The sequence below is a fragment of the Oncorhynchus gorbuscha genome, linkage group LG12 (assembly GCF_021184085.1).
Source record: "Oncorhynchus gorbuscha isolate QuinsamMale2020 ecotype Even-year linkage group LG12, OgorEven_v1.0, whole genome shotgun sequence".
Classification (NCBI taxonomy): domain Eukaryota; kingdom Metazoa; phylum Chordata; class Actinopteri; order Salmoniformes; family Salmonidae; genus Oncorhynchus; species Oncorhynchus gorbuscha.
The window spans coordinates 62,271,877-62,297,570 of NC_060184.1; the positions used below are offsets into that span (position 1 = coordinate 62,271,877).

The 25,694-nt window shown below is 45.9% G+C and overlaps 1 protein-coding gene across 2 annotated transcripts in view; it reads right to left on the reverse strand.

Moving 5' to 3' along the window:
- trpc1 (transient receptor potential cation channel, subfamily C, member 1) overlaps window positions 1-25,694 on the reverse strand; it is a 42,885-nt gene that overhangs the window by 14,116 nt on the left and 3,075 nt on the right. Inside the window, exons 1-6 of one of the 2 annotated variants that reach the window (XM_046292552.1) lie at window positions 25,239-25,395; window positions 18,232-18,333; window positions 17,820-18,022; window positions 15,473-15,604; window positions 11,204-11,399; window positions 7,500-7,836 (exon numbers count right to left, since the gene is read on the reverse strand). In XM_046292552.1, coding sequence (XP_046148508.1) covers window positions 7,500-7,836; window positions 11,204-11,399; window positions 15,473-15,604; window positions 17,820-18,022; window positions 18,232-18,333; window positions 25,239-25,349 — 1,081 coding nt within the window. In that variant the 5' untranslated portion in view covers window positions 25,350-25,395. Of the gene's footprint in view, window positions 1-7,499; window positions 7,837-11,203; window positions 11,400-15,472; window positions 15,605-17,819; window positions 18,023-18,231; window positions 18,334-25,238; window positions 25,396-25,694 lie in introns of those variants that run through there. The other variant, XM_046292551.1, reaches the window with a different exon arrangement.

The following is a 25,694-nucleotide window of genomic DNA, read 5'->3' on the forward strand; positions in this document are numbered from 1 at the left end:
CCCAGAACTAATGCTATAGGCGAAACCAAGATGAAGTTTCATACAGGAAATGCCCCAGATTGTGAAGGCGCTGTGTTCCAATGTCTCCTTATATGGATGTGAATGCGCCAGGAATGAGCCTGCCCTTTCTGTCATTTCCCCAAGGTGTCTGCAGCATTGTGACGTATTTGTAGGCATATCATTGGAAGATTGACCATAAGAGACTACATTTGACTACACAGGTGTCCTGTGTCGAAATTATTGCGTAATCTCTAGGTCCATGCGCGTTCCATTTCTTCAGAGGAGAAAGTCAACTGCCACGAAGGATTTATCATCGATAGATATGTGAAAAACACCTTGAGGATTGATTCTAAACATCGTTTGCCATGTTTCTGTCGATATTATGGAGTTAATTTGGAAAAAAGTTTGCGTTTTAATGACTTAATTGTCGTTTTTTTTCCTTACCCAAACGTGATGAAGAAAACGGAGCGATTTGTCAACACAAATAATATTTTTGTAAAAACTGAACATTTGCTATCTAACTGAGTCTCCTCATTGAAAACATCTGAAGTTCTTCAAAGGTAAATGATTTTATTTGAATGCTTTTCTGGTTTTTGTGAAAATGTTGCATGCTGAATGCCAGGCATAATCCTATGCTAGGCTATCAATACTGTTACACAAATGCTTGTTTAACTATGGTTCAAAAGCATATTTTGAAAATCTGAGATGACAGTGTTGTTAACAAAAGGCTAAGCTTGAGAGCAAATAGATTTATTTAATTTAATTTGCGATTTTCATGAATAGTTAACGTTGCGTAATGCTAATGAGCTTGCGGATAGATTTACACAATCCTGGATACAGGTTTTTTTCGTAGCTAAACGTGACGCAGAAAACTGAGCGATTTGTCCTAAACAAATAATCTTTCAGGAAAAACTGAACATTTGCTATCTAACTGAGAGTCTCCTCATTGAAAACATCTGAAGTTCTTCAAAGGTTAATTATTTTATTTGAATGCTTTTCTGGTTTTTGTGAAAATGTTGCCTGCTGAATGCTACGCTAAATGCTACGCTAGCTATCAATACTGTTACACAAATGCTTGTTTTGCTATGGTTGAGAAGCATATTTTGAAAATCTAAGATGACAGTGTTGTTAACAAAAGGCTAAGCTTGAGAGCTAGCATATTGATTTCATTTCATTTGCGATTTTCATTAATAGTTAACGTTGCGTTATGTTAATGGGCTTGAGGCTGTAGTCACGATCCCGGATCCGGGATGGCTCGAAGCAAGAAGTTAAAGAAAAAATGTTTGTCCAGTTGGAGGTGCATAATCGCTGTTCTGATGTCTAGAAACTATTTTCGGTCATAAGAGACGGTAGTAGCAACATTACGTACGAAATACATTACAAACAATGCAGAAAAACACACAAAATAGAAAAGTTGGTTAAAATGGCAGCCATCCCCGCAGGCGCCATTATCATGATAGCAGACTGGTACAGATTGTTACAGTACCAGAGCACAGAAAGGGTGGTATAGAGAGGACATGCTGCGTCTTGAGTTACTAACTGCACAGCTACATATTCTAATCTGGTCTGGTCTTGTCTGGTCTATGCTAATCAATGCATTGCGTTGCTATTCTCTACTATTTAATTTGATTAAATTCTCTTCTACAGAGCATCTGTTGTGGACTAACCAAAGACAGTGTGACCCTAAACGCTATCATCACAGAAGGAGGGCAGGAAATGATACAGGAAGTTATACACTAGTCTGGTTTTAGCCCAATGAGAAGTCAGGAAGTCCTGCCTGCTGAACTCCACCAATGAAGACTGACCTTTAGTTTTTTTTCTGTAATTGAGCCAATGCCATACATCAACTGTATTGTTATGCTGTTACATACAGTGCCTTCAGAAAGTATTCATATCCCTTCACTTATTTCACCTTTTGTTGTGTTAAAGCCTGAATTCAAAATGTATATTTCTTCTCACCCATCTACACATAATACACCATATTGACAAAGTGAAAACGTGTTTTTAGAAATATTTGCAAATGTATTGAAAATTAAATCCAGAAATATCTCATTTACATAAGTATTCACACTCCTGAGTCTCTACATGTTAGAATCACAGTTGGCAAGACTTACAGCTGTGAGTCTTTCTGGGTAAGTCTCTAAGAGCTTTGCACACCTGGATTGTATAATACTTGCTCATTATTCTTCAAAATGTTATTCAAACTCTGTCATATTGGTTGTTGATCATCGCTAGACAACCATTTTCAAGTCATGCCATTTTTCAAGCATATTTAAGCCTCTCAGGAACATTCACTGTCTTCTTGGTAAGCAACTCCAGTGTAGATTTGGCCTTGTGTTTTAGGTTATTGTCCTGCTGAAAGATGAATTCATCTCCCAGTGTCTGGTGGAAAGCAGACTGAACAAGGTTTTCCTCTAGGATTTTGCCTGTGCTTAGTTCCATTCAGTTTCTTTTTTATCCTGAAAAACTCCCCAGTTGATAATGATTACAAGCATATCCATAACATGATGCAGCCCCCACCATGCTTGAAAATATGAAGAGTGGTACTCAGGGATGTTTTATGTTGGATTTGCCGCAAAACATAACACTTTGTATTCAGGACAAAAGTTAATTGCTTTGTCACACTATTGCAGTATTACTTTAGTGCCAAAACAGGACGCAAGTTTTGGAATATTTTTTTTCTGTACAGGCTTTTTTATTTTCACTCTGTCAATTAGTTTGGTATTGTAGAGTATCTACAATGTTGTTGATCCATCCTCAGTTTTATTGCATCACAGCCATTAAACTCTGTAACTGTTTTAAAGTCACCATTGGCCTCATAGTGAAATCTCTGAGCAGTTTCCTTCCTCTCCAGCAACTGAGTTAGGAAGGACACCTGTATCATTGTAGTGATTGGGTGTAATGATACACCATACAAAAATGTAATGAATCAATTCACCATGCTCAAAGGGATATTCAATGCCTGCTTTTTATTTTATTTTTACTCATCTACCAACCGCTGCCCCTCTTTGAGAGGCATTGGAAAACCTCCCTGGTCTTTGTGGTTGAATCTGTGTTTGAAATTCACTACTCGACTGAGGGACCTTACAGCCAATTGTTTGTGTGGTGTACAGAGATGAGTTAGACATTGAAAAATCATGTTAAACACAATAAAGAAAAAGTAAAACTTTTTTTTTAACCTTTATTTATTATTATACACAGGGTGAGTCCATGCAACTTATTATGTGACTTGTTAATCCGATTTTAACTACTGAACTTATTTAGGCTTGCCATAACAGAAGCACTTAAGATTTCAATTTTGTATACATTTTTTTAAATGCTGAAAAATATTATTTCACTTTGACATTATGGGGTATTGTGTGTAGGCCAGTGAGAGAACAATCTCAATTGAATCCATCTGAAATTCAGACTGAAACAAATGTAACAAAATATGGAAAAGGTGTGTGAGTACTTTCTGATGGCACTGTAAATGATCTCTTACCTGTGCCTGAGGCTAGCAGGTAACACTGTCGCCCGCACCACATACATGTTACCCCTCATCTATGTCTGTCACAATAAGATGAAAATACACCCCAAAAAAATATACGTGCAATGGGGTCCAAAATTATTGACACCCTTCATACAGTTGAGCAATAATTCAAATACTGAACTTTATTTTAAGCTCCAAAAAAAATGTGACATTTTATTTTATACTAATACAATTGTTCAGAGAGAGAGATTGTAATGAACAAGTAATACTTTTCTTCTCAAAAAGGTAAGGGTCAAAATTATTGACACCCCTAAAGATTTGTATAAAAAAAGTAGCCAAGAGTTTAGTATTTCGTCCCATATTCTTAGAATGCAATGACTATGTCAAGCTTGTTGGATGCAATTTAAGTTAGTGTTGGTTGTGTTTCAGATAATTTTGTGGCCAATACTAATGAATGTTAAATAATGTATTGTGACATTACTGAGTCATTGTCACGATCGTCGTTGTAATCATACTCAGACCAAAGAGCAGCGTGAAATCGGTTCGACATCTTTTTATTTTAAGAGAACCGAACAAAAAACAAAAAAGAACACACAACCAGTGAAGTTCCTGCAGTGCTCACAGGCAACTACACAGAAACAAGATCCCACAAAACACAGTGGGGAAATGGCTGCCTAAATATGATCCCCAATCAGAGACAACGATAAACAGCTGCCTCTGATTTGGAACCATACCAGGCCAACATAGAAATAAATACACTAGACCACCCTCCCCAGTCACACCGCGACCTAACCGAAATAGAGAATAAAAAGGCTCTCTATGGTCAGAGCGTGACAGTACCCCTCCCATAGGTGCGGACTCCGGACGCAAAACCTGACTCTATAGGGGAGGGTCCGGGTGGGCGTCTAGCGTTGGTGGCGGCTCCGGTGCGGGGCAAAGTACCCACTCCGCTCGTGGATTTGCCAGCATCCGTGGTGGCTCTGGTGCTGGGTTGTACGCCGCACCCGGACTGGGCACCGGCGCCGAAGAAGGCTCTGGCCATGGAGCTGAGTTGACCGCCTGGACTGGGCACCGGCGCAGAGGAAGGCTCCTCCCATGGAGCGGGACCGGATGCCGTGCCTGGACTGGACATCGGCGCAGAGGAAGGCTCCTGCCATGGAGCGGGACCGGACGCCGTGCCTGGACTGGGAACCGGCGCAGAGGAAGGCTCCGGCCTTGGAGCGGGACTGGACGCCTTGCCTGGACTGGACATCAGCACAGAGGAAGGCTCCGGCCTTGGAGCGGGACTGGACGCCGTGCCTGGACTGGACATCGGCACAGAGGAAGGCTCCTGCCATGAAGCTGGACGCCGTGCTCGGACTGGGTATTGGCGCAGAGGAAGGCTCCTGCCCTGGAGCTGGAGGTTCTGGACCGTGGACCGTCGTAGGAGGTTTCGGACCGTGGATCGCCACAGGAGGTTCCGGACCGTGAAACGTCTCAGGAGGTTCCGGACTGTGAAACGTCACCTGATGCTCTGGACTGGGGAGGCGCAATGGAGGCCTGATGCGTGGGGCCGGCACAGTTGGCACCGGACTGGTGACACGCACTTCAGGGCGAGTGCGGGGAGCAGGCACAGGACATACATGACTGGGAAGGCACACTTGAGGGAGAGTGCGAGGAGCAGGCACAGGACGTACCGGACTGGGGACACGCACTTCAGGGAGAGTGCGAGGAGGAGGCACAGGACGTACTGGGCTGTGGAGGAGCACTGGAGACCTGGTGCGTAGAGCTGGCACAGATGGTGCCGGAACGACGAAACACTCCGCATGGTGAGTGCGGGGAGCTGGCACAGGACTTACTGGGTTGTGGAGGCGCACTGGAGACCTGGTGCATTGAACTGTCACAAATTGTACCGGAACGATGACACACTTCGCCCGGCGAGTGCGGGGAGCTGGCACAGAACGTACTGGGCTGTGGAGGCTCACTGGAGACCTGGTGCGTAGAACTGGCACAAATTGTACCGGAACGGTGACACACACTTCAGGGTGAGTGCGTGGAGGAGACACAGGACATACCGGACTGGGGAGGCGCACTGGAGGCCAGATGCGTGAAACTGGTGCAGATGACACCGGACTGGTGTCACGCTCCTCAGCACGCCCGCTCTGCAGCACTCTCATCACCACCACCTCTCTTCAGAATCTTTCGTCGAGTTCCTCCTTCGACTCCCTGACGGTCTCTGGCTCATTCCTCGGCTCTGGCGACCACCCCGTGTGCCCCCCCTAAAAAAAAAATGTTCGGGCTGTCTTTTGGGCTTTCTACCTGGCCGCGAACCCCGGCGTCGTCGCTGTCCTCCCTTCTTTCCTGCCGTCTGTTTCCACGACAGGCTTTCGTATCTTGCTTCTTACTTGGGACTTCCTCCCAAGTCCAGGATATTCTCTCCTCGATCTCCTCCCAAGTCCAGGATGCCATCTCCTCCTGGGCACGCTGCTTGGTCCTGGTGTGGTGGGATCTTCTGTCACGATCGTCGTTGAAAATATACTCGGACCAACGTGCATTAGATCACCCACCCTAGTCACACCCAACCTAACCAAAATAGAGAATAAAAAGGCTCTCTAAGGTAAGGGTGTGACAGTCATAATGACACAGAAGGTTACAGAGGGTCAAAGATCATAACCCCCCATAAATGCTAACCTCCCCTGTTATTGTTAATGGTGAGAGGTAAGCAAGTCTTGGGGATTTGATCTTTGACCCTCTGTAACTTTCTCACTCATCATTATTGACGATTCATTCAGGATGATCTGTAATCATGGTAGCATCCACATTCATGTAGATGTCTTTAGAAACATATTATATTTTTATTTACAATAAAAGTGACTCCAGAATGACATAATACATTATTTACCATTCATTTCTATTGCTCACAAAATCATTTGAAACACAACCAAAATGAACTGAAAAATGCAGTCACAAGCTTGATGTAGTCATTGCGCGCTGGGAATATGGGACCAAAAAATGTGACCACTTGATTTATAAGAATTTTTGAGTGTCAATAATTATGACCCTTACCTTTTGGAAAAAGAATTGTATTATTTATTTTATACAGTTATTATTGCTCATCTTTATCAAGGGTGTTAATCATTTCAGACCCCACTGTATATTTAAAATGGTGATCCAGCGAGAGGACAGGTAAGACTGGACAGGATAGGAGAGGACAGGTGAGAACTGGACAGGATAGGAGGTCAGAGGACAGGACAGGAGAGGAGGGGACAGGTGAGGACTGGACAGGATAGGAGGTGAGAGGACAGGTAGGGACTGGACAGGATAGGAGGTGAGAGGACAGGTAGGGACTGGATAGGATAGGAGGTTAGAGGACAGGAGAGGAGAGGACAGGTGAGGACTGGACAGGATAGGAGGTCAGAGGACAGGACAGGAGAGGAGATGAGGGGACGGGTGAGGACTGGACAGGATAGGAGGTGAGAGGACAGGTGAGGAGGGGAGAGGACAGGTGAGAACTGGACAGGATAGGAGGACAGGACAGGAGAGGAGGTGAGAGGACAGGAGAGGACTGGACAGGATAGGAGGTCAGAGGACAGGACAGGAGAGGAGAGGAGGGGACAGGTGAGGACTGGACAGGAGGTCAGAGGACAGGACAGGAGAGGAGGTGAGAGGACAGGTGAGGACTGGACAGGATAGGAGGTCAGAGGACAGGACAGGAGGTGAGAGGACAGGTGAGGACTGGACAGGATAGGAAGTCAGAGGACAGGACAGGACAGAAGAGGAGAGGAGGGGACAGGATAGAAGGGTATAGGGCAGGATAGGAGGGGAGTGTACAGGAGAAGAGGGGAGAGGAGAGGAGCGGAGGAGAGGAAGGGAGTGGAGAAGGAAGGTGAGGAGGGGAGAGGACAGGACAGGAGAGGACATGAGAGGAGGGGAGGAGACAGGAGCGGAGGGGAGGGAAGGGGAGAGGACACTAGAGGAGGGGAGATGAGAGGGAAGAAGGGGAGAGGGCAGGAGAAGAGAGGAGGGGAGAGGAGATGGAAGGACGTCTCACCTATGATCCAGAGTATGAGCAGGTAGTCGATCATCTCCAGGGCAGGGCCCATGGTGTTTTTCTTGCCCTCGTTGTACACCAGAGAGTACAGGTTGATGAGCAGGAGGAAGGTGAAGTAGGAGGCACTGTGTATGATGAACTTGACGAAGGGCGTGTGGATGATATGGCCCACGCGGGAGCGCGGCACCACCAGGTAGCACAGGGAGAGCAGCGGCCACAGCACCGCCACGCTCAGTACTGTGGACATCTTCAGACACGTGTGTTTACGCCGGTAGCTGGCCGTCTCGCCGAACCAGACGGTGTTGAGGAATTGCTGGCAGTTGGACTGGGCCACAAACTGGAGGTGGTGCCATGCAGGGACAGTGGGAGGCGCCACAGAACAATGATGTGGATGGACATGTAGGAGTCAACAGGGAAACAAAGAGAGAAGAAGTAAAGGGTTATTCAGAATGGTAATTCATTCCAGAATATGGTTCATGCACATTGTCAACAATGTGCTTTTTTATCACGTCTTGCCTTGGGTTTGTTTTCTGTGGAAAACTGTGCATGATCCCCTCTTTATGGTTTGTTCCCAGTCATAACAAACTGTACTAATGTTATCCTCTGTGATCACATACCACCACTGACACAAAACAGAAATAGGAGGCATGTTTATCAAACACAGATTCAGTCAAGGATATAAAGAGAAAGTGTTTAGGGCTCTGCTGCACAAGTTCTCTCTCTCCCTCTCTCTCTCTCTTTCTTTCTCTATCCCTCTTCCTTTCTCTCTTCCAGGTTCTGGTACCAGAGGAGCTCTTATTAGCATAATTTCTCAATGTGAGACAGAATGGTAGCAGCATGCTCGAGCCTCACTGTGATATAAAATATAATCCAAACACAACCTGCCAGGCTGAGCAAGCACAGTTATAAATATAAAGAACAGCTTCAAACATCCACCCTCATAACAGTCTGTCTCTGCCTCTCTGTCTCTGCTCTGGTTTGAGCTGGTCCGGTCCTCGGTTGCATGTAGCCTGGAGAGACCATAGCTAAATCAGGGTCATATTTCCACCAGACAACTACAGGAAAAACAGATGTTGTGGACTTCACGTTTTATGTATGATGAATAGTCATTCATAATTCACTATAATCACCCTCTTTACCTAGCAGTCTGCTATTGTCTGTGTAGGCTACAATAAAAGAGTCCAAACCATTCACATGATGTATGTTCTGTATATATAGAAATATAAATGATGCCTGCTATAAATCCATTAAATGCTTTCAACTGTCAACCATTTCCACCTATTCATCATTTTTTATTTGTTTAGCCTAGCGCTGTATGATAATACATTTGAGGGAGTGGTCCCTCCCTCCCTCACCTCTTTCTGCTTCTATTTGATGGACACTTTGAGCCTCTTATGTCAAGTGTTATTGAAGCGTTGTGGTTGCAGGTTCACTTGGCACATCTAGAACTCTTTCTTTAGGGGGGTTTCTATAGGCCACTAAGTGCTAACGGTCAGTATCTAAATAATATGTGTGAAATGCTTGATCGTGTATGTGATGTAAAAAGAGAGGTCAACTTTCTTCGGAACCTGAATATTGACTGGTTTTCATCAAGCTGTTCGCACAAGTGGAAGCTTCTCACTGTAACCAGTGCCTGTAATCTGGTTCAGGTTATTAATCAACCTACCATAGTGTTTACAAACACTACAGGAACAAGATCATCCACATAATATATCGATCACATTATTTTTTTGTATTTAGTTCTTCCCTTTTTCTCCCAAATTTCATGGTAACCAATTGGTAGTTGCAGTCTTGTCTCGTTGCTGCAACTCCCGTACGAACTTGAGAGAGGATAAGGTCGAGAGCCATGCATCCTCCTAAACACGACCCAACCAAGCCGCACTGCTTCTTGACACAATGCCCATTTAACCCGGAAGCCAGCCGCACCACTGTGTACACTTGGCGAACGTGTCAGCGTGCATTGCACCCGGCCCACCACAGGAGTCGTAAAGCGCGATGGAACAAGAACATCCCTGCCGGCCAAATCCTCCCCTAACCCACAATTGTGCACCGCCCCATGGGTCTCCCGGTCGCGGCCGGCTGTGACAGAGTCTGGACTCGAACCAGGATCTCTAGCGGCACAGCTAGCAACTGCGATGCAGTGCCTTAGACCACTGCACCACTCAGGAGGCCACGTCGATCACATTTTTACTAATACTGTAGAACTTTGTTCTCAAGCTGTATCTGTATCCATTGGCTGTAGTGATCACAATACAGGAAATGCAAACAACGAGCAGTGAGCCATCGTACTCATGCATAAAAAAACGCATTGTAAATTAGAATTTTGTAAAGTTAGTGTGGGAGAGTTGGAAAAATTATTGTAATCGATCAATAATGACAAGCCTCCTGGCATTGACAACTTAGATGGAAAGCTACTGAGTATGGTAGCTGACTTTATAGCCACTCCTATCTGTCATATTTTTAATCTGAGCCTAGAGGAAGGTCTTTGTCCTCAGGCCTGGAGGGAAGCCAAAGTAATTCCACTACCCAAAAGTGGGAAATCGGCCTTTGCTGGTTCTAACAGCAGACCAATAAGCTTGGTGCCAGCTCTTAACACTGTTGGAAAAAAATGTGTTTGTTATTTCTCTGTCAACAAAACGAACCACAGACTTTCAGCATACTTATAGAGAAGGGCAATCAACATGTACTGCACTGACACAAATGACTGATGATTGGTGTAATGAAATTAGTAATAAGAAGATTGTGGGAGCTGTACTGTTAGATTTCAGTGCAGCCTTTGATATTATTGACCATAACCTGTTCTTGAAAAAATGTATGTGCCATATCGTGGATTCAGAGCTATCTATTTAATAGAACACAAAGGGTTTTCTTTAATGGAAGCTTCCCTAATGACAAACATGTAAAGTGTGGCGTACCGCAAGGCAGCTCTCTACGTCCTCTACTCTTTTCTATTTTTAACAAAGACCTGCCACTGGCATTAAACAAAGCATGTGTATCCATGTATGTTGATGATTCAACCATATACGCATCAACAACCACAGCTAATGAAGTCACTGAAACCCTTAAGAAAGAGTTGCAGTCTGTTTTGGAACGTGTGGCCAGTAGTAAACTGGTCCTGAACATCTCTAAAACTAAGAGCATTTAGTACAAATCATTCCCTAAGTTCTAGACCTCAGCTGAATCTGGTAATGAATGATGTGGCTGTTGAACAAGCTGAGGAGAATAAATTACTTGGCGTTACCTTAGATTGTAAACTGTCATGGTCAAACATATAGATTCAATGGTTGTAAAGATGGGGAGAGCCATTAACTCCGTTCCAACTCATATTACTCTAATAAACAGCAAACCTGGTTTCAAAAACATATGAAAAACATACACCTCACGGTACAACGCCTCTCCCATATTTGACCTAGATAGTTTGTGTGTATGTATTGATATGTAGGCTACGTGTGCCTACATATCTGTCATTAAGCTGCTGTTGTCTATTAATGTTCTGTACTATGTAATGTTTCATGTTTTGTATGGACCCCAGGAAGAATAGCTGCTGCTTTTGCAACAGTTCATGGGGATCCTAATAAAATACAAAATACCTAGGGTTGCAAAATTCCCATGTCTGGGAATCCTCCAAGGAAGGATTTTTGGAAAACTTTAGATAAATTACTAGAACATACTGGTACTTGATGGCCAGTGATTTTGAGTCTCACCTCTTTCTGGTTGTACTTGATAGCTAGTTTGAGTCGGCTGAGGTTCATGCGTTCCTCCATCAGGCCTCTCTTGTCCACTGTGTCCTCATTGGCCATGTGGTTGAGGATCACCTCCAGTTCTCTGGAGTTACGTGCCTGGGCCAGGAGATCCTTAGCAAACATCTTACACTGCTTAGCCAGCTCCTCATAGTCATTCCTGGAACCATGACGAGGAAAGGAGAGGAGAGGAAAGTGAGAAGAGGAGAGGGAGAAGAGGAGGAAGAGGAGAGCAGAGGGGGAAGAGGAGAGGAGAAGGATAGGAGAGGGGAAAGAGAAAAGCGGGATGAGGAGAGGGGAAGAGGAGAGAAGAGGAGAGGGAGAAGAGAGGGAAGAGGAGAGGAGAGCAGAGGTGGAAGAGGGGAGAGGGGAGAGGAGAGGGGGAAGAGGAGAGGAGAAGGGCAAGAGGAGAGGGGAAAGAGGAAACCGGGAAGAGGAGAGAAGGAAGAGGAGGAGGAGAGGGGAGGAGAGGGAGGAGTGGATGAGGAGTGGGAAGGAGAAGGGAGGAGGAGATTAGAGAAGAGGAGGAAGACATAGCAGCTCTTTCAGTAGTTCCAACTAAACTACTGAAAGAGCTGCTTCCTGTGCTTGGCCCTCCTATGTTGAACATAATAAACGGCTCTCTATCCACCGGATGTGTACCAAACTCACTAAAGGTGGCAGTAATAAAGCCTCTCTTGACCCAGAAAATATAAAAAACTATCAGCCTATATCGAATCTCCCATTCCTCTCAAATTCTTTTGAAAAAGCTGTTGCGTAGCAACTCACTGCCTTCCTGAAGACAAACAATACAAAACACTTCAGTCTGGTTTTAGACCCCATCATAGCACTGAGACTGCACTTGTGAAGGTGGTAAATGACCTTTAAATGGCGTCAGACCGAGGCTCTGCATCTGTCCTCATGCTCCTAGACCTTAGTGCTGCTTTTGATACCATCGATTACCACATTCTTTTGGAGAGAATGGAAACCTAAATTGGTCTACATGGACAAGTTCTGGCCTGGTTTAGATCTTATCTGTTGGAAATATATCGGTTTGTCTCTGTGGATCTTCTGACAAATCAACTGTAAATTTCAGTGTTCCTCAAGGTTCCGTTTTAGGACCACTATTGTTTTCACTATATATTTTACCTCCTGGTGATGTCATTCGGAAACATAATGTTAACTTTCACTGCTATGCAGATGACACACAGCTGTACATGAAACATGGTGAAGCCCCAAAATTGCCCTTTCTGGAAGCCTGTGTTTCAGACATAAGGAAGTAGATGGCTGCAAATGTTCTACTTTTAAACTCGGACAAAACAGAGATGCTTGTTCTAGGTCCCAAGAAACAAAAATATCTCCTGTTGAATCTGACAATTCATCTTGATGGTTGTACAGTCGTCTCAAATAAAACTGTGAAGGACCTCGGAGTTACTCTTGACCCTGATCTCTCTTTTGACGAACATATCAAGACTGTTTCAAGGACAGCTTTTTCCATCCACTTAGCATTGCAAAAACCAGAAACTTTCTGTCCAAAATGATGCAGAGAAATGAATCCATGTTTTTGTCACTTCTAGGTTAGACTACTGCAATGCTCTACTTTTCGGCTACCCGGATAAAGCACTAAATAAACTCCAGTTAGCTGCTAGAATCTTGACTAGAAACAAAAGATTTGATCATATTACTCCAGTGCTAGCCTCCCTACACTGGCTTCCTGTTAAGGCAAGGACTGATTTCAAGGTTTTACTGCTAACCTACAAAGCATTACATGGGCTTGCTCCTACCTATCTTTCCGATTTGGTCCTGCCGTACATACCTACATGTACGCTACGCTACGGTCACAAGATGCAGGCCTCTTTAACAGTCTCTAGAATTTCTAAGCAAACAGCTGGAGGCAGGGCTTTCTCCTATAGAGCTCTATTTCTCTGGAATGGTCTGCCTACCCATGTGAGAGACGCAGACTCTGTCTCAACTTTGATGTCTTTATTGAAGACTCATCTCTTCAGTAGGTCCTATGATTGAGTGTCTGGCCCAGGAGTGTGAAGGTGAACAGAAAGGCACTGGAGCAATGAACCACCCTTGCTGTCTCTGCCTGGCCAGTTCCCCTCTCTCCACTGTTATTCTCTGCCTCTAACCCTATTACAGCGGCTGAGTCACTGGCTTACTGGTGTTCTTCCATGCCGTCCCTAGGAGGTGTGCGTCACTTGAGTGGGTTGAGTTACTGACGTGATCTTCCTGTCTGGGTTGGTGCCCCCCCCCCCCCATTGGGTTGTGCCGTGGCGTAGATCTTTGTGGGCTATACTCAGCCTTGTCTCAGGATGTTAAATTGGTGGTTGAAGATATCCCTCAAGTGGTGTGGGGGCTGTGCATGGCAAAGAGGGTGGGGTTATATCCTGCCTGTATGGCCCTGTCTGGGGGAATCGTTGGACAGGGCCACAGTGTCTCCCGACCCCTCTTGTCTCAGCCTCCAGTATTCATGCTGCAGTAGTTTATGTGTCGGGGGTCTAGGGTCAGTCTGTTATATCTGGAGTATTTATCCTGTCTTATCCGGTGTCCTGTGTGAATTTAAGTATGCTCTCTCTAATTCTTTCTTTCTCTCTCTCGGGGGACCTGAGCCCTAGGACCAGGCCTCAGGACTACCTGGCCGTGCTGCTGCTCCAGTTTCAACTGTTCTGCTGCGGCTATGGAACCCTGACCTGTTCACCAGACGTGCTACCTGTCCCAGACCTGCTGTTTTCAACTCTCTAGAGACAGCAGGAGCGGTAGATATACTCTGAATGATCGGCTATGAAAAGCCAACTGACATTCACTCCTGAGGTGCTGACCTGTTGCACCCTCGACAACCACTGTGATAATTATTATTTGACCCTGCTGGTCATCTATGAACATTTGAACATCTTGGCCATGTTCTGTTATAATCTCCACCCGGCACAGCCAGAAGAGGACCGGCCACCCTCATAGCCTGGTTCCTCTCTCTAGGTTCTGGACTTTCTAGGGAGTTTTTCCTAGCCACCGTGCTTCTACACCTGCATTGCTTGATGTTTGGGTTTAAGGCTGGGTTTCTGTACAGCACTTTGATATATCAGCTGATGTAGGAAATAGATTTTATTTTATTTGACGATGATGAAGAGGAAGAAAAGACACACAGAATGAGTAAAACGGCTTAAAGCTGAAATCCGTAGCTGCGCATCTCCTATGTCCGTTTGGGATATTACAGAAACAAAGAAGTTACTGCAAACAACAAATACAGTTTTTCCCTCTGACGTCATTGCAGGCGTGACTTTTTTTTAGCACAATACTAGATGCTCCTCTCCTCCGTTTCATTAACAAAACAAACACAATAACACAGGTGCTCGTGTGAAGAGTGGCGCTGTTTCCCCCTTTACGTATTCCAGCTTTAAGTATAATCATTTCATTGAATGTATTTAGCCAGGATTGTCCAATCAGTAACACCGGTCAATCTTTTAGCTTCAATTCATTGAGAAACTAGTAGCTATGCAGCCATAAACCAGTCAAAGGACAGAAACACAGCAAGCCCTTATAGTAGGCTATAGAAGGCAGTGGTGGAAAAAGTACACAATTATCATACTCACCCAGTAATATACTACTTCAGTAAGAGTCTAAAGGTGTTTGGTTTTAAATATACTGAAGTATCAAAAGTAAATGTAATTTCTAAAATAAATAAATCATTTCAAATTGCTTATCTTAAGCAAACCAGACGGCACATATTTCTTTTTTATTTACTGGTAGCCAGGGACACACTCCAACATCATTTACAAAGTCAATGATGTCAAAAATATAAATAGTAGAGTACAGATACCCCCCCAAACTACTTAAGTAGTACTTACTTTAAAGTATTTTTACTTAAGTACTTTACAGATTTCCCCTGATGGAAGGAAGCAAATTGAGCAGGGTTCCCTAACTGTCAACCCCCCAATCTTCATTGTTGGACATAAAAGACTGTAAAAAACACCAGGAAATCTGTCCCAATGTATTCTCACACATAATAGAGAGACTTGCATTTGTTTGTATACAAATGTGAGGAAGGTTTGAAATCTAATATGATCTGTTTTGGCTTCTTGCGGCCCCCGACCATCCGATTAAGATATATATATTTAATATTTAATATATAATATCTTAATCGTATATATATATACATATTATTTTAAGTTGATGATCCCTGCCTTTGAGTGTCCTGCTAGAATCTCTCACCTGAACTCACCTGATGTTTGTGTGTGTGTGTCTGTGGCGTACCTGAACTCCACCTCGACCAGGCTGAGCTCCCTGAGGTCTGCACTCAGCTCAAAGGCCCTGAGGATGGGGTCCTCCTCGGTCAGCATAATCAGAGATGGGCTGGCCAAACACCTGTAGATGTCCAGACGAAACCTGGGGGGTTGGGAAGGAGGAGAGTGAGAGGAGGTTGAGGTAAGGAGGGAGAGAGTTGTGGGAGAAGGAGGTAGGAAGGGGATGAAGAAAAGGAGAAAGGAAGGAGAAAGGGAGAAAGAAAGCAAGAGGGAAGGAAGAGTAGGGGGAGGGAGGGAGGGACGGAGGGGAGATAGATAGATAGAGGAAGGGAGAGAGGAGAGAGAGAGAGAGAGAGAGAGAGAGAGAGAGAGAGAGAGAGAGAGAGAGAGAGAGAGAGAGAGAGAGAGAGAGAGAGAGAGAGAGAGAGAGAGAGAGAGAGAGAGAGAGAGAGAGAGAGAGAGAGAGAGAGAAGAGAGAGAGAGAGAGAGAGAGAGAGAGAGAGAGAGAGAGAGAGAGAGAGAGAGAGAGAGAGAGAGAGAGAGAGAGAGAGAGAGAGAGAGAGAGAGAGAGAGAGAGAGAGAGAGAGAGAGAGAGAGAAAGAAAGAAAGAGAGAAGACAAGAGAGTCACAAAGCTGTTTCTAAAAGTTTACATCATTTGACTTATTGTTCCTTGTTCTGTACCTATTTAAAACTCCTTCTTGTTCCTTGTTCTGTATCTATTTAAAACGTATTCCCATCGCCATGCTGTTGTGATCTGTGTGCTGATTCACAGTGGGCTGTGTGGGAGGCCTCTGTCACACAGGTAGAATATAAACACCAAGCAGAACATAGCATTGATTCCTGCTAATACTTCTAAACAGAAACACAGAAATTGTCCTATTGCTTCAAAGATAAGAGTGCTAAGTTTTTCCTAATGTCTGTGAAAAACAAGACAAGTCATCCAGCTCTGGTCAGTGGAGTCAGTCATTGTGTCCAAAATGGAGGGTTGTGTAGGTTACTTTCTAAATGCAGTCCATTACAGTTAATAGTTACCTGTCCAAAAGTGTAATCAGTAACATAACTTTTGGATTACCCAAACTCAGTAATTTAATCTGATTACTTTCAGTTACTTCTAGATTACTTTCCCCTTAAGAGGCACAAAGTTGCATTTTTCATAATGAATCTTGTTCTAAAGGCAGCTCTGCAGAGTTTTAAACATAACCTTAACTCTAACATTAACCACACTGCCAACCCATAATGCCTTACCCTTCCTTAAATTAATACCAAAAAGCAACATTTTGTTTTCATACATTTTTACAATATTTGCAATTTTGACTCTGCAGCTGGCCCATCTAGAGTAAACTTCTCAGTTCTGAATCAAGGACAAGACTCATCCCAATAAGTGTCAACCTGTTTAAAAGGCATTAGAAGAAGACACAAATGTAGGCTTCTTCTAACCCATTGCTTTCTACTACATATAATAATACGATTAGGTTTTATTAAAATTTAAAAAACAATCTGTCAGATTTCCAGTCATTCCAATTCATTTAATCTTCAAAAGTAGGACATGGAAATATGGAAATATAGTGTATATAGGGGAGTCCTATGGGCCCTGGTCAAAAGTAGTGCACTGCATAGAGAGTAGGGCGTCATTTCAGATGCAAATAGTCAACCCAGAAAAGGGAGATGATGTATGATGGGGTTGTCTCCCAAACGCTCTACCACTGTCAACAGGTCAGCACCTTACGATAACCTTTAGTGAACAGACACCTTCTTGACACCATACGTGGACTTCCTTCTAGGTTCCAGAATACCAGAGCAAGGACAAAACGTCAAAACAAGTGTCCTTTGAAGGTAGCCCAGGAAAACCTTATTAGTTTTACAAAGAGGTGTGTACCTACACACACACACACACACACACACACACACACACACACACACACACACACACACACACACACACACACACACACACACACACACACACACACACACACACACACACACACACACACACACACACACACACTCTCGAACACATCCATGGTCACATGGCAGACACACCGCCTCCCTCTTAGTGGTCCCCCTTAGTGGTTCGCTGTGGATAGCAGTAGTGAATACTTACTTGGTTATTCTATCCTTCCCAGAGAAAGAGAGAGAGAGAGAGAGTGTGTGAGTGGTTCGCTGTGGATAGCAGTAGTGAATACTTACTTGGTTATTCTATCCTTCCCAGAGAAAGAGAGTGTGTGTGTGTGTGTGTGTGTGTGTGTGTGTGTGTGTGTGTGTGTGTGTGTGTGTGTGTGTGTGTGTGTGTGTGTGTGTGTGTGTGTGTGTGTGTGTGTGTGTGTGTGTGTGTGTGTGTTCTACAGGATCTTACCTGGAGTGCCGTAGGCTGTCCTTCTTGTTCTTGGCATTACAGAGAGTACACTCGCAGCCCACAGCGTGAGGCCTGGGCAGGGAGATATCCTGCTTCAGCAACATGGTCAGTATCTCATAGTTGTTCCTATGGGCCGCCAGGATCACTGGAGCCACGTCCATGGTGGTGGAGTACTCGGGGTTCTGGATGCGCTGCATCAGTTTCTGACAGAGAGAGAGAGAGAGAGAGGAACGGAGAAGAGGCTTGTTGTTATTGATGCAGTCTTTAATCCTCTAAAAGCATTCAGTTGTCCTGATAATGTAATGTACTTTTTGCTCTAAAATACAGGGTCAGGAGAGTCACTTGGCTGTGGCAGGTAATAATACATTTATTATCATAAGTATTACAATGGTAGAGAAGAAAAGAGACTAACAGCGATGGAGGGCTTAGAGGACCTCCTGGGGTGATGGTTGAGGAGGATGTCCACAGCTCCCACCACCTCCGAGTCAATGGCCACTAACAGAGCATCTGTTGCCTAGGACAAACACAGACACAACAACAACACCGGGTTAGAGAGAGAGAGAGAGAGAACCTGGACCAAACACAACAACAGGACCAGGTTAGAGAGAGAGAGAGAGAGAGAGAGAGAGAGAGAGAGAGAGAGAGAGAGAGAGAGAGAGAGAGAGAGAGAGAGAGAGAGAGAGAGAGAGAGAGAGAGAGAGAGAGAGAGAGAACCTGGACCAAACACAACAACAGGACCAGGTTAGAGAGAGAGAGAGAGAGAGAGAGAGAGAGAGAGAGAGAGAGAGAGAGAGAGAGAGAGAGAGAGAGAGAGAGAGAGAGAGAGAGAGAGAGAGAGAGAGAGAACCTGGACCAAACACAACAACAGGACCAGGTTAGAGAGAGAGAGAGAACCTGGACCAAACACAACAACAGGACCAGGTTAGAGAGAGAGAGAGAGAGAGAGAACCTGGACCAAACACAACAACAGGACCAGGTTAGAGAGAGAGAGAGAGAGAGAGAGAGAGAGAGAGAGAGAGAAGAGAGAGAGAGAGAGAGAGAGAGAGAGAGAGAGAGAGAGAGAGAGAGAGAGAGAGAGAGAGAGAGAGAGAGAGAGAGAACCTGGACCAAACACAACAACAGGACCAGGTTAGAGAGAGAGAGAGAGAACCTGGACCAAACACAACAACAGGACCAGGTTAGAGAGAGAGAGAGAGAACCTGGACCAAACACAGACACAACAACAGGACCAGGTTAGAGAGAGAGAGAGAGAGAGAGAGAGAGAGAGAGAGAGAGAGAGAGAGAGAGAGAACCTGGACCAAACACAACAACAGGACCAGGTTAGAGAGAGAGAGAGAGAGAACCTGGACCAAACACAACAACAGGACCAGGTTAGAGAGAGAGAGAGAGAGAGAGAGAGAGAGAGAGAGAGAGAGAGAGAGAGAGAGAGAGAGAGAGAGAGAGAGAGAGAGAGAGAGAGAGAGAGAGAGAACCTGGACCAAACACAACAACAGGACCAGGTTAGAGAGAGAGAGAGAGAGAGAGAGAGAGAGAGAGAGAGAGAGAGAGAGAGAGAGAGAGAGAGAGAGAGAGAGAGAGAGAACCTGGACCAAACACAACAACAGGACCAGGTTAGAGAGAGAGAGAGAGAGAGAGAGAGAGAGAGAGAGAGAGAGAGAGAGAGAGAGAGAGAGAGAACCTGGACCAAACACAACAACAGGACCAGGTTAGAGAGAGAGAGAGAGAACCTGGACCAAACACAACAACAGGACCAGGTTAGAGAGAGAGAGAGAGAACCTGGACCAAACACAACAACAGGACCAGGTTAGAGAGAGAGAGAGAAACCTGGACCAAACACAACAACAGGACCAGGTTAGAGAGAGAGAGAGAGAGAGAGAGAGAGAGAGAGAGAGAGAGAGAGAGAGAGAGAGAGAGAGAGAGAGAGAGAGAGAGAGAGAGAGAGAGAGAGAGAGAGAGAGAGAGAGAGAGAGAGAGAGAGAGAGAGAGAGAGAGAGAGAGAGAGAGAGACTTTTGACTTTTGGTCTTTCTTTATTGAAACATTCTTAATTCATTTAAAACTCACCCCCCCCTCCTAAAATAAATAACAAACAAAAAATAAAATAAATAAATAAATAAAAATACACAAAAACCCTCTCCTACAACCGTATATCCAAAACATCTTCCCCAGCAATACAGACAGCCCCCCCAACACACCATATCTCCTCAAACATCTCCACACATTTGATCATTTTATAGAACTCAAACTCAACCCTAAGGCGCGCAGAGACCATCCCATGAAACAGTAGTAAAGGGTCTGTTATCCCCCACCTTTGACCCTGTTCCTCCTTGTTAGCCAAATAGCTAACTTTGCCTGAGCAAACAGAAAATTCAACAAAACACATTTTTCTTTCTCCTTACTCGAATACCTGTATCCCATTATAAACATCCCAACAGCAAAAACCACCCCCAACCTGTCACACAGACATTCCAACAGAGACATTAATGGCATTAACCTGGTTCACACAGAAAACACATGAATTACAGTTTCTTTCATTTGACAGAAAGGACACCCCTGCCCAATTCCCGGATCAACCCGTGCCAACCAGCTGTTAGTGGCCAGGGCTCCATGAAGAACCCTCCACTGGAGGTCCCCTGACCTCTTTGGTACTGGGGGTTTGTAGAGCCCCCTCCATCTAAAACCCACCATACTCTCCGCCCCACATACCCCCTGCCACTGATGTGCCTTCACTCCTGTTAGGCTTCTAATGCTCCTCACCTTAACGCAGAGGTTGTAGAGGGCTTTACCTCCCACCCCCTCAAACTCCCCCAGGCTCGGAGTGTTAAAATCTAACAAGTCCTCCAGACCCCCTTGCCAGTCTCCAGTCTCTGCCATCACCTGCAGTGGCGGGAACATTGGTGGCCCCTCTCCCTTTGGCCTCTCAAACACCCCCCTTACGCTCAGACAGTGCCTCCTGGACCTCCTCCAGGAATCTCTCGAGCAGCCTAAGAGACGTTATTCCTGTTTGTTGCGCCAAGACCTCCGGGGTTTTCCACCCCTCCTCTCCCAGCAGTCTCAGGTCACCCAGCCTTTGTAAACCCCCTGCCATCAGTTGCCTCTGCAGGGTGGCCGACTGAACCGATCTCAAAGGGATGGCTGGGTTGTGGAAGATGGGCTCCTCCCACACCCACTGCCCAGGCTCCACACCCCCTTCTCGTGTGGGCCTTAGCAGCTGCCAGGCCCTCAGCACCGCAGAGTAAAACTCTGAGAGACCTGCTGTACTCAGCCTCTCCAGCTCCATGAGGAACAGCTGCCGGTCCAACCCTAATCCGCCAGCTCTCCTCAGCAGCGCGCATGCTGGTTCCCTCCAGCCAACATCAGTGTGGTACAGCAGTCTCTGCACCGCCTTTAGTCGGAAAGCAGCCATCCTGCTCTCCAGTTCCACCAGGCCCTGTCCTCCTTCGTGGACGGTCATGTACAAAACTGCTGCCTTCAGCCAGTGATGTCCCGACCAAAAAAAGTCCACCAGCTTGCGTTGCAGGTCTGCAAGCAGACCAGCGGGGGGGTTGAGGACAGCCAGTTTATGCCACAAGGAAGATGCCACCAGGTTGTTGATTATCAGCACCCTCCCTCTATATGACACTTGGGACAGGAGCCACCTCCACCTGGCCAGTCTTGACACCACTGCCTGTGTCAGCCCCTCCCAGTTCTTGCTGACCCACCTCTCCGAGCCCAGGTACACCCCCAACACTTTAAGCCCTTCACAACCCCACTGCAAACCCCCTGGAAGCAGAGGAGGAGCCCTATCCCCCCATGCCCCACATAACAGAGCTTTGCTCTTTCCCCAGTTTACCTTAGCTGATGAAGCTCCCTCATACACCTTCAGACTGGTCTCTAGTTCCTGCATATCTTGCCCATCCCTGACCATCACAGAAACATCATCTGCATATGCTGAGACTGCAATTCCTGTCACCACATCCATGCCTGTCCAGCACACTCCCCGCAGTCTCCTGCGTAGCAGTCCTAAAAAAGGCTCAATGGCTAGTGTGTACAGCTGCCCAGATAGAGGGCATCCTTGTCTAATGCCCCGTCTCACCCAGACTGGCCTACTGAGCCCCCCTCCCACCTTAACCATACATGACGCCCCAGCATACAACAGCTTCACACAGGTCACAAACCTCTTCCCAAACCCAAACACAGACATCACATTAAACAGATACTCATGATCCACTCTATCAAAAGCCTTCTCTTGATCTAAAGAGACCAGTCCAAATTTCACATTAGAACCTCTCGACAAGTCCAACATGTCCCTAATCAAGAACAAGTTGTCCGTGATTGAGCGTCCCGGTACACAATATGTCTGGTCCTTGTGTATTATAGAGTCCAGATGGGACTTCAGTCTGTTAGAGAGGACCTTGGCAAAAATCTTGTAGTCCGCACAGAGTAATGCCACAGGCCTCCAGTTCTTAAGTTCACACAAGTCCCCTTTTTTGGGCAAGAGAGTCAGAGCCGCCCGACGGCAGCTCATCGGCAACTCTCCTACCCCGACGCATTCTTGCAACACGCAAAAGAAATCCTGTCCAATTGTTCCCCAGAATTTTTGTAAAATTCCACTGGAAGTCCATCAACCCCGGGTGCACGACCGGGGACATCTGGGTTACTGCCTCTGCCAGTTCATGTGACAACAGAGGAATGTCCATTTCATCCCTCTGTGCCCGAGAGAGCTTAGGGAGTCCTGCGAACAAGACCTGAGCACACATAGGATCACACATTTCTGCCCTATACAATTCAGTATAAAACTCCACAGTCCGCTCCCGCATCTCCCCCACCACAGAGGTCACCCGCCCATCAGACAGCCGTAGACAATGCATACCCTTGGCTTCACTGCTCTGTCTTTCCAAACCAAAGAAGAAGGAGCTGGGAGCATCCATCTCCTTGAGCATGGAGAACCTAGCTCTTACAAGTGCTCCCTTTGCTTTAACCTGGAAAAAACTGCCCAGGTCCCTACGTAATTCGGCTAAGTTAGCCTGGAGGCCTACATTGCCTTGCCCCACCATCTCTACCTCCATCTCACTAATACACCGCTCTAGTTCCCCCAATACTCTCCTAGCCTCTGAGGATGAGAGAGCTGTGTACTGTTGACAGAAAAGCCGAATTTGCACTTTCCCCACATCCCACCACTGACTCAGAGACTCATACTCCTCTCTTCGCTGCCCCCATTTTTCCCAAAAAGTCTGGAAACCTGAGCAAAAAGTGGCATCTTGTAAGAGCTTTACATTGAACTTCCAATAAGATGCCTGCCGGGGCCCTGGTGAAATAGACAGCTGAGCCATGGTTATGTGGTGATCCGAAAACCCCACTGGGAGAATGGTAGCACCCAGAAGCCTATTGCTCTGATTCCTGGACATGTAAAAACGATCAAGTCGAGCTGCACTCACCCTAGCCCCAAAAACCTTCACCCACGTATACTGTCTTGTGTTTGGATGTTTAGTTCTCCAAACATTCACTAGGTCAAACTGATTAAAGATGTCCCTTAACACTCCCACTGACACTGAATGAGGCTCTTCCCCATTTCTGTCTTTTGTAAAATCCATTGTACAGTTCCAGTCACCTCCGATCACCAGCGTCTCCTCAGGCGCTACTTGTGAGAGTTCCTGTCTAAGACTCCCAAATAGAACCCCTCTTTCTCTCCCTGTGTTAGGCGCATACACATTTATAAAGACAAAACACATGTTGTTAATTTCTGCTTTAACAACAAGCAACCTACCCCTACACACCTCCTTTGAGGAGCAAATTTTTACAGCCAGACCCGGTGCAAAAAGGACTGCCACCCCTGCACTAAGATTTGTCCCATGGCTCAACACACTTGCCCCTTTCCACCAGAGCCCCCAATCAACTTCATTCACCACATCACTATGCGTCTCCTGCAGAAACAACACCTGTACTTGTTTATGTTTTACATATTCACTCAACACACTCCTCTTTCCCGCATCTCTGGCGCCATTTATATTGAGCGAGCCTACCCGAAGAGTCTCCATAAGAAGTGGGAGAAAAGCCAGCAGAGAAATAGACCAATAGCAAAGCTCAAAAAGCCCCAGTGTCAGTAAGAAATTAAATATTTAAACAGTGTCTGAAGGTAAACCTTTACGTACTGTTGTGACCCACTTCCTCAACCTAAACCGTTTCTTGGGTGAGAGGACACCATGCCCCTCATTTCTCATAGCATGTTGTACTGATCTTACAAACTTTCTAGGATCAGGACAAAAAGCCTCAAGATTAACTTTTTTCCCCTTAGTCTCATTCAGGAACCTTGTCAGTTCTCTCAATGTGTACTTAGACCCCTCTGGTTGACTGGCTGTCAGCTCCGGGCCAATTGAAGAGGAGTCTGAAAAAAATACCTCCTCATCCTCTTCCTCAGACTCACTTTCCTCCTCTTCTCTATCTCCCACCCTGACCACCTGCCCTTTCTCTCTGGTTAGGGCCTCACCCTCAGCAACAGGCAACATTTCCATGGTGCCTTTGTCCACACCCTTTTTCTTTTTCCTCTTGACACCCTCCTCCTCCTCCCTAATCTCTTACACTTCCCCACTATACTCTCCTCATCCACTAGAATAACCTGACTAGACGCAGTATCATCTGCACCACCCTCCATAGCATGACTAGGGCCAGCCTCAGCTACAACACCCTCCATAGCATGACTAGGGCCAGCCTCAGCTACAACACCCTCCATAGCATGACTAGGGCCAGCCTCAGCTACAACACCCTCCATAGCATGACTAGGCCCAGCCTCAGCTACCCCACCATCTCTAGCCTGACTAGACCCAGCCTCTGCTTCTCCACCATCTCTAGACTGACTAGGCCCAGCCTCATCTACACCACCATCTCTAGACTGACTAGGCCCAGCCTTTTCTGATCTCCTCCCCCTGCATTTTGACCCGATTTCCCCCCCTTGCGCTCGTACCCTCCCCTTGTCTATGGCCTTTATGTGGGCACGCAAAGCTCTTGTGCCCCAAATCCCCACATTCAAAACACCGTAGACTATCTGTGCTGGCAAAACCTGCATAGAGCCCCTCCCCATGCCTCACTTTAAAATGCACATTTAGCTGTTGCTCATTATTATTCAGAAACATAAACACTTGCCTCCTGAATGAAACAACGTGCTTAACGGCATCTGCCTGAAAACCTGCTGACAGTACACGGAAACCGCTAGCAAACTTACCAAAACGACTCAGCTCTTTCCTAATTTGATCATCCGTAATAAACGGAGGCAAATTTGCCACTACAACTATTGTTGAAGGGGTAGAGAGAGGTGAAATTGACACCAACACATCCCTTACAAATATTCCGCTAGCAATTAGCCTACCGACCAAATGAGCCCTTTTCATGAACACAACCACAGCCTTGTTCATTCTAGAAGCAGAATGTATAAACTCAGCTCCTACCTGTTCACCGACCGCGAGCAGAACCTCCTCCACCTTAACTCCGTTCTCAGGAACACACCTGAATCCATGCTGTATCGACAGCGTCTCCTGCGCGCTAGGCTGAGAAGCCATTGCGCACACTAGACCTTGCAACCCCCCGGAACGTTACTCTGTCCTCTTCCACCCTAACAAATATTGCATTAACCCTCCACCATAGAAAATAACATGTAAAGAAAAGAATAGAATCAAGAAAGTTAGTTAGGATAGAGCTTTCCACACCAAACACTCAAACTCCAAAAACACCCAGCATGCACCGAGAGAGAGAGAGAGAGAGAGAGAGAGAGAGAGAGAGAGAGAGAGAGAGAGACCAGGTTAGAGAGAGAGAGAGAGAGAGAGAGAGAGAGAGAGAGAGAGAGAGAGAGAGAGAGAGAGAACCTGGACCAAACACGACAACAGGACCGGGTTAGAGAGAGAGAG